The following is an 11,793-nucleotide window of genomic DNA, read 5'->3' as shown; positions in this document are numbered from 1 at the left end:
TGAAATGGCTGGCTGCTGAGTCCATGGTGCAGGCCAAGCCAACTGCCCACAGCCGCTTCCGAGCAAGCTTTGCTTTTAATTTTATGCTTATCTTTTTAAGCCCCGAAGGCTACTGGTTCCAGGAAGGACTGGGTCACTGTGTGACCTCGGGAAGGTCCCTTGCAGCCCAGAGAGGTCGGGGCTGTGTGACTCCTGGCGGGGGCTCTGGACTCCCTCGTGCGGCAGCGCCCTCCTCGTGCGGGCACTCAGGCGCCAGTGCCCACTTCTCTGGAGGGCGGTGGCGAGGGCGTGGTCCATGGGAAGGAGGGGAGCCCCGCCCTGCATCGGGGGTGCCAGACTGCTCGTGCAGCCACTGGCCGAGGCCCGAGGAGGCGCGGCAGCTTGTGGGCAGTCGCCCCCACTCCTGACTTCTCCGTCGCTTCTGCTCGTATTTGTTGCTCTTTCGATAATGAAGGTCACGACTGTGTTTGAGGAAAGAAAGCTGAGACTGTGAAGAGTGAAGTCCGAGTAGGCCTGCCCTGCTCCAGTCCCCCCTGGAGGCCGCTCCCTTCACTGTTTGCAGTGCTCACCTCCGTAACTCGGAAACACACACCCGGGTCTTTTCCTTTCCTGCGGTGCGCTGCAGCAGGTGCGGCCTGCGTTCCCTGACCGGGGATGGACCCCCACCCCGCGGGGGAAGCCCAGCGCCCCGGCTCTACCCAGGTTCTCTGGGCTCCGTTCTGGGAAGCCGGCGCAGGCACCCTCAGCCTCCTGGCTTAGTCACTGCTTTGTGGTCTCTGGGTCCACGGCCCTCAGACCAGCTGCCAGGCCCCGGCCACGAGTGCTGGGATTTGCGGTGGGATCTAGGGACACGCGTGTATACGATCGCCACGCTGGCTAATTCTCACGTGCGCTGAAGTCCGTGAATCCCGTCCCAGTGTCCCGTCCCAGTGGCTCCCTGCCTAACTCCTGGGAAGAGGGCGCTCTGGGCTCGGCCGAGTCTGGCCAACCGGCTGCAGGACCAGACTTCACTGTCCCTCAGCCAGGCGCGACCACATGCCTGCTGGAATGGTGGCTTGTCTCCTCCCAGCTTCATTCCCAGGGGCCCCTCTGGGAATGAAGAGCCCGCCTCTGCCCTCACCCAGGGTCTGTCCTGCCCCCGGACGCCTGATGGCCCCTTCGCCTTTCCTCTAAGCGTGTGAGAGGCGGCTCTTCTCCGCAGCCTCCGGCCTGCCAGATCCCTGTGCTCGGCTCTTCTGCATCCCGCCCACGGTCTGGGGGGAACGAGAGCCAAAGACGCCGTCCGAGGCAGCGTCCTGGGCGTTGTGGGCACTGCTGGCCACCATTTGCTGCAGGGAGGCCCCGCTGGGACAGCCCCAGCTTGTGCATGTTCAGTGAAAGCGTGAGAGGAAGGGGGTGTCTGCAGGGGGCGACCTGGGCAGCCCAGGGTGAGTTCACATGCTCTACGCCGGCCTCCCGGGAAGGGCTGTGGCTGCGAGCACTGCCCTGCGTCCTTGGTGTGGTCAGCCTGGGCCTGGACATCCAGCTCTGACTCACCCCGTCTTTGGACCAGGGCTGGTCTGGATGCCAGCTCCCGAGGGCCTGAGCTTGCCAGCAAGAGGCTGCGATAGCATCTGAGGACGGGCTCCTGGGAGCCGCGGGGGCGCGGGCCTGCATTCACAGCCCCTTCCTGCCCTTTGCTCTCGGCCTGGCAAGCTGGGCGTGGTCCTGAGGAGGCAGGAGTTGGGGGTGTCCTCTAGGGTAGACCCTGCACACGCGCTGGCGCCGAGAGCAGAGGAACAGCAGCGTGGGGGCCTGCAGCAGGTGACGGGTGAACACTCTGAAGAGCCAGAGTGTGGGGACAAGGGCAGGATCGGAGCTTGGGAGGTTATTGCCTTCCGAAGGTGACCACCAAGACTTCCCTGGTGGTCCAGCGGCTAAGACTACAGGCCCCCAGCGCAGGGGGCCCGGGTTTGACCCCCGGTCGGGAAATGAGATCCCAGACGCCGCAACTAAAACAGGAGTCCCTTAAAAAAAAATCTTGTTCAAATGGAGTAATCCTGTGGTCCTGGCTTTAAATGTATTCTTTCCCATCTGCACCCCCGAACGTTTTTGCTCCTGAGCAAAACTCCAATTAGTCCTGGGCATCTTGGTCAGAATCAGAAGCCCTCCTTGACATGAGGAGATGCAGGAGAAAATTGTAAGGAATCACGACTGACTTGTATTTTCTGGATATCCACGGAGTTTTTGATGGCTAAAGACAAGAAGTGCATAGGGAAAACCCTAACAGACTTGAACACTCAAAAATTCAAACTTCTGTGACATTTTGAAAAAAAATCATTAATAGGTTAAGTAAAAAACAGCAAAACAGCATACGCCACATATAACAAGAGAAAACACCAAGGCTCTATGTACACAGACACTTCACCAAAGAGGAAATAAAACTGAGCAGTGTAAATTGGGGAAAAAAATGTAACTTCCTTACTGTGCAGAGACACGCAGATTAAGGTAAGGGGCCGTTTTGTACGTGTGCAGCCGGTCAGGCTTAAAAGCTGTGACTGCCTAGAGCTAGTGCCACTCGGGGCGGCTTCGTACGCACACAGGGGTGTAGGGGACACGCCCTCTGGGGTGTCAGCCAGAAGTGCCACTTGGAGGAGATTTTCCTGAGGAAATTATCCGAAATACCAAGGCTCGTGAATAATGACGTTCCCCGCGGCATTATTTATGATAGAAGAATTGTTATTTCTGATAAGTGTCTTGAGGGATGGTTGCATAATCACCAAGATGGTCGTCACCAATATACTGTGAACCCAGCGTCCACCCTGAGACAGGCAGTGCCGTTCACTAAGCCCCACGACAGCCCTTGCTGAGCCCATCACACCCCCACTTCACAGGACTGGGACGCTGGTCACAGCCCCGCTCCGGGCAAGGGCGGGCAGAGGGCTCCCTCGGGCTCCCTCCCGGCTCCTGGGGCAGCGGGGGACCTAGCAGAGGAGGGCTGTTTATAACACGGAGCCGGGTGGAAAGGGCCCCGAGTCTCTCCGCTGATCTCGAGTGGAAAGAGTACAGAACAGCTGCAGGACGCAGCGCGCCGGGGCCGGGGGGGCTGGGGCGAGCAGCGAGGCCGGGGCGCGGTGCAGGCCACTGCCGCCAGCGCGTGGAGCCCCCGAGAAGCCCTGTCCAGGGCCGACCGCGCGGGCGCAGGGGCTGCACGCTCCAACAGGGCCCCTTGCCGCCGGGGGCTCCCCTCCCTGCTGGGGAAGGCGAAGCCGCAGTGCCCTCCCGTTCTGCCAGCCGGCAGGCTGGCGGTGCCCGCTCTGACGGGAGCGACGTGGATGAGCCGCGAGGGTCGCAGGAGCCGGGAGGCCGTCTCAGGGACCCGGAGGGCTCAGGAAGGGCCGCAGAGGGTCCGGCTCGGTGGCTGCCTCCCTCCAGCCTTGCGGTGTCCACCGTGGGGGGCTTCCCTCTCATCAGTGGCAGGACGGGGCAGGGAGAGCCCCGATCCCTCGTCTGAACTGTGGACTCGCCAGCTGTTTGTCACGGCACCCTGGGGTGGGCACAGCGGCCCCCTCACCCCCTACACGAGGCGCCATGGGCCCGGGGCAGTCCTGGCACTGCTGGGGAGCTGCCTCAGGAGCACCAGCTGTGCCAGGAAAGGGCCCAGCAGAGCTCAGTGCCCCGAGGAAAACGTCCTTAACTGTTTCAAAGACAGAGGGGTGTTATTTCTCACTCCCCGCCCCCGCTCCCAAAATAAAATCCCTTAACTTAGGGCTTCCCACAGCCCAGTCCTCTGAAATCTGGAGCCTAAATTTAGATTGTCCCTGGAAGGTCACCGGGTTGCCCCGGTGCAGGGTCAGCCGGCAGCTGCTCGAGATACACTGACTTCTGCCGACTCAGGCCCGCCGCGCTTCCCCTGGGAAGGCAGAACAATAGCGGCAGAGGCGCAGGTGGCCTCGGCTGGCGGGCTGGCTTGGGAGCCCCCTCGCCAGAAATCAGGGCTCCAAAGCCCGCCCAGCCTGGTGCCCCTCGAACCTTGGCCTGCGGGCCTGGGCCTGCCACGCCCATCATCCCGAGGCCGCTGGCCCCTCCTGCCCTTTCCTGCCTCTGGGCCCCTGTGCGGGGCTTCGTCCTGGGTCTGGGCTGAAGCGTCGCGTCCTTCATCACTTGGTGTCACCGTCCCAGCCGAGGGCACACCTGAAAGGCCGGCCCCTGGTGGGGGGCAGGTGTCCTGGGGACGGTGCTTGCGCACAGGAGGTGTGTTCGGGAGGCTCGAGGACGTGGAAGGGAGGGGCTGCAGGTCCTCACGCCCCTGTGGGCCGGGCTGGGCCTCTCTGTGACAGCTCTGATTCAACCATGGCCGGCCCCACGACCAACAGCGGTGTTAGGGTGGAAATCAGGGCATGCGAGGTGGGCACAGAGGGCCTTCCTCCAGTCCCCGGGACACTGTTCCCAAGAGGATGCAGCCTCCCTGGGGCTCCCCGGGGCACCAGACCGGATAGGCCCAGAGTGCCAGAGGAAGGCGATAGGGCGGGCAAAGGGGAGAGCCCTGTGCTGGCCGCAGCCCCGAGGTGCTGGGGCGTAGGGGGTGGCAGGCGGCCCCACCCAAGTGGATGGCCCCCGTGCTGGGGTCAGCCAGCCCGCAGACAGGCAGCTGCAGCTTGGGGGCAGAGAGGCATCTGGGAGGAAGTCCCTTAGCAACACAGCTTGGTAGGTGCGTGTTCTCAGTAGGAGCGTCACAGTGCAGGCAGAAGAGGCTGCGGGTGTAGACGGGCCAGTCTGCGGGCCGAGAGGGGGCAGGTGGTAGGTGCAGCTGGCTCACGTCCCCTGGCCGCTCCTGGAGTTGGCGCTCTGTCCGCAGGCAGGGCGAGCTGCAGCGGATTCTAGGCAAAGCCTGACCCCGGAGGGGGGCCTAGGTGACCTGAGGGGCCATAGCAGTGGGCCCTGGGGGGACGGCAGGGTGGAGCGTGGTGGGGGGGGTACTCAGCAAGGTCCCTGGATTCGGGCTGTGGGGAAGCAAGACCAGAGTGTGGGTGGATGGTAGGGCTGGGCCCCCTGGAATGGACAGGGAAAGGGGACGTCCAGGAGGGTCTGCAGCAGGAGGGAAGAAGGGAATGAGGTGTCTGGGAGGCAGTGGTCCTTGGGGCTCCATCCCTGCAGGGGGAGGGGGCTGGGGTGAAGGAAGGGGCAACCTTGTCCCCGCAGTCCCACAGGGCCCAGCAGACTTGCCTCCGGCACCTCCCCGTGCGGGACCACAGGTGTCCTCAGTCAACTGAGGAAGAGGAGCCAACAGTCAAGGACCAGGCCTGGGGAACAAATTGGGTGCGAGCAGCCCCACTCCAGGGTGGACTTTGCTCCAGACAGGGGGGCAGATGGAGGGGGGCTGCCAGAAAGGGACCCAGGTCCGACCTGAGCCTCAGGGGGCCCAGTGTGCATCCCAGCGGGCCTTTGGAGAGCCGGCTGGGCCATTGTGCAGAAGAATGCCCGGAAATCCCTCGCCTCCCGCCTCTAGCGAGGATGGGGGCTCTTCCTCCCGGTCAGGAAGCGCCATGTTGGCTTCCGGAGGGGGCCTAGGGGCCGGGGTGCCAGGGCCGCTGGCGCGAGGGGAAGGGCAGAGCCCCGCCCCAGCTGTTCCCCAGAGCCTGGTCTGAGGCTGAGCGGAGGGTGGGCAGCTGAGCCCTGAGCCAGGGCGGCTCCTGGAGGACCACCTCTGCGCGGGTCACTGTGGAGCCCCCCGGCCCTCCTGAGCCAAGCCTCAGAGGAGGGGATGGGCGGCTCTTCTGAAGAGGAAGCCCTCGCGGCAGGGACAGAGTTGAGGGTCTCCGGGGCCGTGGGAAGGTCCCGTTGTCTAGGGTGGGAGCCTCAGGCTCCAGCGACCGGTACCATTGGGCAGGAACTTGGACAAAGCTGGAACCCTGACCCACGCAGGCCCTCCTGGCTTCTCGGCCTGTGGGGGAGACAGAGTCGACCCTTGGAGGGCCATCGCGGTCGGGGTGCGGAGAAGGGGCCTGGGTTGGGTTTGGACTCCAGGGCGAGCTTCCTGGAGGATCAAGTCGCGCCATGCTTGGCTAACTCAGGAGCAGGGCCGAGGAAGCCCCCAACCCAGGTCCTGGCGCAGTGGTGATGGCGGGGTCGCCGGCCGATCGGGGCCGGGGGAACCGGAGCTGGCCCGGGAGATCGAGACTGACCGGCTCGTTTCGGAATGTGTTGGGGGAAGTCGGTGCAGATTCGGGGGTCGTGCAGTTCCTGAAACGGCGAGGTGGGGCGCGCAGGGAGGTGGGGCGCGGAGCGTGCGCGGCCATCCCCGAATGCGCTCGGCAGAGACCAGGACAGCGGCGGGCCGGGGTCTGGGGCCACGGCCGGGCTCCGAGCGGTTCCTCCCGCCCCCTCAGCCCGCTACCCCGCCACCCTGGGCGCAGTTGTTTCTCTTACTCCGGCTGCCGGCGGTGCCAGCGATTGGCTGCGGACAGATGGCCGCGCGCGGATTGGCTGCCCGGGGCAGGGGGCAGGGCCGGGGGGGGGGCAGAGTCCGCCCCCGAACCTTCAAAAGGGAAGCCCCTCCAGACGCGCCCGCAGACCCGAGGCTGCACTGCGGGGCCGCGAGGCCTGGAGACCGAGCGAGTGAGCCGCTCGCGCCCCGAGGCCGCGGGCCGTCGGGCGCGCGTCTCTTCTCCAGCCATGGGGTCGGCGGCGCTGGAGATTCTCGGCTTGGTGCTGTGCCTGGTGGGCTGGGTGGGCCTCATCCTGGCGTGCGGGCTCCCCATGTGGCAGGTGACGGCCTTCCTGGACCACAACATCGTGACGGCGCAGACCACCTGGAAGGGGCTGTGGATGTCGTGCGTGGTGCAGAGCACCGGCCACATGCAGTGCAAAGTGTACGACTCGGTGCTGGCGCTGAGCCCCGAGGTGCAGGCGGCGCGCGCGCTCACCGTGGGCGCCGTGCTGCTGGCGCTCGTCGCGCTCTTCGTGACCCTGGCGGGCGCCCAGTGCACCACCTGCGTGGCCCCCGGCCCGGCCAAGGCGCGCGTGGCCCTCACTGGCGGCGCGCTCTACGCGCTCTGCGGGCTTCTGGCGCTGGTGCCGCTCTGCTGGTTCGCCAACATCGTGGTCCGCGAGTTCTACGACCCGACCGTGCCCATGTCTCAGAAGTACGAGCTGGGCGCCGCGCTCTACATCGGCTGGGCCGCCTCGGCGCTGCTCATGTGCGGCGGCGGCCTCGTGTGCTGCGGCGCCTGGGTCTGCACCGGCCGCCCCGATTTCAGCTTCCCGGTGAAGTACTCGGCGTCGCGGCGGCCGACGGCCACCGGCGACTACGACAAGAAGAACTACGTCTGAGGGGGCCGCGAGAGGGAGGACCGGCCGGGGGCTCGGCCTCCGCTGGGCTGTGCCGCGCGCCGGCTCCGCGGAACTCGGGGCTCCGCGCCCACACTGGACTGGTCAGCGGCCCGCCCGCCCCCGCCGCCTGGCCAGCCTGGGCTGCGCCCTGCCCCGCAACGGCGATGCGCGCCCGGGAGGACTCGCACAGTGACTTTCCCGCGGGGTGCTGGCCCCAGCATGTGGGCAGGGCGCGCGTTCCTTCAGCTGTGTGGGCGCTGGACTGGAGATGCCCGCTCCCTCCCCAGGGGCTCCACACTTCAGAGGGACAGAGTGAGCCCAGGGGCCCCAGCCTGGACTGCCAGAGGGACGACTACACCCATGGGCTGGACCGCCGTCTCACCCCCCGGACTTTGCCAGGCGAGGCTTACAGACCCCAGACCCTGCGTGTGGGGCCGGGGCCCTGCCCACCTCCGCAGCCTGTAGGGGAGCGAGTCTTAGTAAATGGTTTGGATACCCTCCCACCTGTGTCCTCTCCTGTGTCACTTCCGGTGCCCAGCAGCCCCCTTTCATCTGCCCACCCACCCGATCTCTTCCCAATAAGCAAGCCTGGCCCTTTGGGAACTGGGAGACCCCACGGCCACTTCTCAGGTCCCCTGCCATCTGGTTGCCTTCCCACTGGGTGGGAATAGCCTGGGGAGGCGTGGGTGCAGGGGCTGAGGCAGACCCCAGCGGGCGCTGCAGGTGGACCCAGCCGGCGTGGAGTGGGGTGGGGGTGGGGGTGTTCCTGGGATGCAGGCAGTGCCAGGGCTGCTGGCTCTGCCGAGGGGACTGGGAGCCAGGCACCACCGGGCAGGTGCTTCCCACCTGCCTTCCCAGGGCTCAGCCATCCCGGGATCACTCCCACAGGCAGGCATCTGCACAGCGCCACCAAGGTCCCTGTTGCCAACGTGCAGTGGGGAGACAGGCTTTGGAGAGGGGGCTGCAGGTCGACAACCACGATGCCACGGGGAGGAGGCTCTGGCGGCTGGCTGCCCAGACTGAACTCCAGCCCTCCACCCTGGCTCCCTGCATAGGCCTGCGCCCACCCTGGTGTCCTGGCAGCCGGCCCACAGCCGGGCAGCCGCCAGCATGTCCGTGCCAGCCCCTGCTGGGGGTGCCCGGTGACCTTCCTCCCGGGGCTGGGGCCCCTAGGAGCCGGTGCTGGCCCTAATCAGGCCTTGGCTGGGCACCCCACAGGGGCAGAGTGGGCCAGACCTATGAGAGCCACCAAGAACTCAGTGCTTCCAGCCCTCTTCTAAGCACTCTGAATTAACGCATCTTCCCACCTGCCAAGGGCCAGGGCAGGACAGTGGCCGGGATCCTAGCCGCTGGAGGAGCTCCAGACCCGCCAGTGGGGAGGGCGCGGCACCTGCCCCAGTTCATGTCCAGGAGGCCTGGGTGCTGAGATCATGAGGCTCCTGGGCTCCCGAGGCAAGGAGTCTCCCAGGCCTGGCCAGGCTGCCCCACGGGGAGGGGCAGAACTTGAGGACGCGGCTCAGGGCAGCTGCTGTGAACTTGGCCCCGAGTCCCAGGACTTCCGGGGAGGCTGAACCGTCTGGGGGCGCGAGCTTCCCCCAGCAGGATGAGCACAGAGGGGCCGGGCCCCTGGGCAGAGGCCCCTAGCAGCCTTGGTAGCATCGCCACCTGAGCCTGACCAGGAGCAGCCCCCAGGACGCGGCGTGTGCGGTCCTGGGCTCAGCCCGTCTGCCCTGGCCACGGGGCCCCACCAGCGCCAGGCACAGCACGTGGACACTGCCGAGCTGACTGCAGGCCCAGGTCCCCGCCGGGACCGAGCGGTCGCTGCCCAGCCCTGGTTCCTGCACACGGCCAGGGTGGGGAGCGGGGGCCCCAGGGCCAGGCTGCCACCCCCACCCCAATCAGGGCAGACTTCCGACCCTCCCGGGCAGGGGCAGACTCCACTCGAGCCGTGGCCCAGGGCAGCTACTGCACTGCCCACCCCCTCCCACAGTCCCCCCGGAGACCCGGCTCCTCCACAGGTTCAACTTCTGGACCTGACTTCTGGGCTGCTCCCACCAACCCAACGGCTGCCCAAGCCACTGTGCTTTCTCCAGCCTGCCTGCTCCCTGGGCACTCAACTCCAGGCAGAGGCCGAGTGTCAGCCACGCGTGTGAAGGACGGTCTCCCAGCCAACAGGCCACCCTCAGCCTGCAAGGGTGCTCCGGGACAGCCCGGCCCACGGCTCCAGACCTGCAGGCCCGCCCAGCTTGGAGCTCCTGTAACGGGCCGCGGCTGACGCTGACCGCGAGAGCCCTCGGCCCCCCTTCCTGAACTGGGCGTCGAGCTCAGTCCCCGCCCGGGGTGCCTGGGCAGACAGGCGCTGGGGTGAGTGGAGGGTGGGCCTGGATGGGTGCGAGGTCAAGAGCGTGGGTCTGAGGCCAGTGGACAGAGGAAGCGGCCGGAGGCTGGAGCAGGTGGTCCTGTTGGCACCATGGCGGTCAGCGGGGGCGCTGGGGGCTGGGGCTCCACCCACGGCTGTCCAGGGAGCCCCGAGGTCACCCCCATGTGGACTTCCCGCTGGGCGGCAGGGTGCCCGGGACGCAGGCCCAAGGTGCCTCTGGACACAGAAGGCTCAGGGAACAACCAGGTGCTGGCCCTGTGACCAGACCCAAGATCAAGGCGCCATTTTATTCCGTTAAAAACCACTGTCCCTGCGTCTAAAACCATGTCCATAAGTTACAAGCTAAATAAAATCCATGAATAAGCAGGAGGAGGTTCCTTCTGAAGAGATCAAACTCTGGAAAAGACAGAAAAGGAAAGGTAAATGTAAACAGCTCTAACACTTCCCCAGATCAGACGGCGACCAGGCCCTCCGGCCGACTGGCTGCTTCCGAGCGGCCCGGCACTCACGGCCCGGGGTCCCTGCCGCCCGCCTGCCTGAGATCAGAGGCCACCTGGCCCAGCACCTCCTCCCCTGCGGACCCCGCCCAGGGCTGCCCCCCGCTCTCCCAGGCTGGCCCACCCAGGCTCCGTGCGGCTCAGAGGACATGATGTCATCACTGGGCCGGCTGTAGGGAGGGGTCTGTCCCCAGTGCCCACCCCGCTGCAGAGACCCCCGCTTGGAACCTTTGACGCAAGCCCCCACGGGCCCTTGCTGAGGCCCCGCCCTCCAGGCCCAAGGGGTGTTAACCCTGTCTCAGATGAGGACACGGGGGCAGCCTGGTGAGGGTCCCCCAGACTGCACAGGAGACCCAAATCTGACCCCAAGTCCCGTGCTCCCCCGAGAGGGGCTGGGGTCCCGGAGGCCCTCGACTGTTCTCAGCGGAGCCACTGGAGCTCCCATGCCGAGGTCAGCAGAGAACCAGGGGCTGGAGACTTCCGGCCGGCAGGAGGGACCCCCATACCCACATCAAAGCCAGGATGGGGCCTGGGCTGAAGGGCTCACTGGACAGAGCAGGACCCCGCCCATCTCCCAAGGGCCCCAGGTGACAGATGCCCTGCGGGTCCCAGCCCAGGGCCTGACCAACCCGGTGGCCGGAGCAGGGCAGACGCCGGCTCCCCCGAAGGGACCCCAGGAGCCTAATGAGCTCAGCCCCTCAGCTCGGCCCTGCTAGCTTGGGCAGGTGGGCCCGGGCAAGGTGCTGTGCCCGTCTCCACAGGGCCCCGCCCGGCCTCGAGCGTGAGAGGCTGGGCTCTGTGGCAAAGCTCCAGAAGAGCCTGCCCGACTCACCCTAGGAGAGCAGGGTCACGAGTGCGTCCAGGAACTTGCTGCGGTCCTCAGCCTTCAGCTCGATCACTGCGTTAATGAAAGGAAAACACCGCTGGAACAGGGCCGGGGCGGCCAGGGGCGCCGCTGACTCCCACGGCCCGGCGGCAACCCCCCCACATTCCACGCGCGCCTGGCTCCCTGGGCACTCTGCCCCCCGTGGCCTGCTGAGCCCTCAGAAGGGGCAGGCTGGCCCAGCCACCCACCCGCCTGGGAGCGGGTGAGCCAAGCAGCTCGGCCCTGGAGGCCCCAGCCTGGGGAAGCCGGGGCGTCCTGCCAGCCAGCCAGCACCGCCTGTCCAGTCCCAGGTCTGAAATGGGAGGAGGGGGCTGCCGCTGGGGGGACCGCCTCCACGAGGCTGCAACGAGAATGGCCTGGCGGGAAGACGCCGGCTCCAGAGCCCGGAGGCTGTGGGGGGAAAGCAGGTCTTGGGCCTCAGTCGCAGCTGACTCTGTGACCCCATGGCCCGTAGCCCGCCAGGCTCCTCTGTCTGTGGGATTCTCCAGGCAGGAACACTGGAGAGGGTCGCTATGCCCTCCTCCAGGGCAATTCTCGATCCCTGATGGAGCCCTCGTCTTTCGCATCTCCTGTCCCTGCAGGCAGGGTCCTGCCCGCTGCGCCGCCTGGCTTGGCTGCCAGGCCTGTCTCGTGAGGGACCCCTGGTTGTGGCCCATGGGCTCCAAAGCACACGCCCGGCAGCTCCGCAGCACCTGGGCACCTAGCTCCCCAACCAGGGG

General features: G+C 66.4%; 2 protein-coding genes across 5 annotated transcripts in view; one reads left to right on the top strand and one right to left on the bottom strand.

Moving 5' to 3' along the window:
* Positions 1 to 5,561: 5,561 nt before the first annotated feature.
* Positions 5,562 to 7,811, top strand: CLDN5 (claudin 5). Its single transcript, XM_069558471.1, has one exon. It carries the CDS (start codon positions 6,100 to 6,102, stop codon positions 7,309 to 7,311), a length of 1,212 nt encoding a protein of 403 aa, XP_069414572.1. The 5' UTR covers positions 5,562 to 6,099; the 3' UTR covers positions 7,312 to 7,811.
* Positions 7,812 to 9,938: 2,127 nt separating this feature from the next.
* CDC45 (cell division cycle 45) overlaps positions 9,939 to 11,793 on the bottom strand; it is a 15,366-nt gene continuing 13,511 nt past the window's right edge. For all 4 annotated transcript variants that reach the window (XR_011250055.1, XR_011250056.1, XM_069558469.1 and 1 more), the window contains 2 exons: positions 11,021 to 11,086; positions 9,939 to 10,087 (listed from right to left, as the gene is read on the bottom strand). Coding sequence is in view for 2 of the 4 variants with exons in the window: in XM_069558469.1 (XP_069414570.1) it covers positions 11,022 to 11,086 (65 nt within the window). In the remaining 2 variants the exon portion in view is untranslated. The remainder of the gene's footprint in view (positions 10,088 to 11,020; positions 11,087 to 11,793) is intronic.

The sequence above is a fragment of the Ovis canadensis genome, chromosome 17, assembly GCF_042477335.2.
Source record: "Ovis canadensis isolate MfBH-ARS-UI-01 breed Bighorn chromosome 17, ARS-UI_OviCan_v2, whole genome shotgun sequence".
Classification (NCBI taxonomy): Eukaryota; Metazoa; Chordata; class Mammalia; order Artiodactyla; family Bovidae; genus Ovis; species Ovis canadensis.
Note: the sequence above shows the minus strand (reverse complement) of the source record. Positions and strands in the feature narration are given on the sequence as shown.

Coding starts and splice junctions, on each gene's coding strand:
- CLDN5 (XM_069558471.1), top strand. CDS start 6,100: ATGGCGGGGTCGCCGGCCGATCGGGGCCGGGGGAACCGGAGCTGGCCC.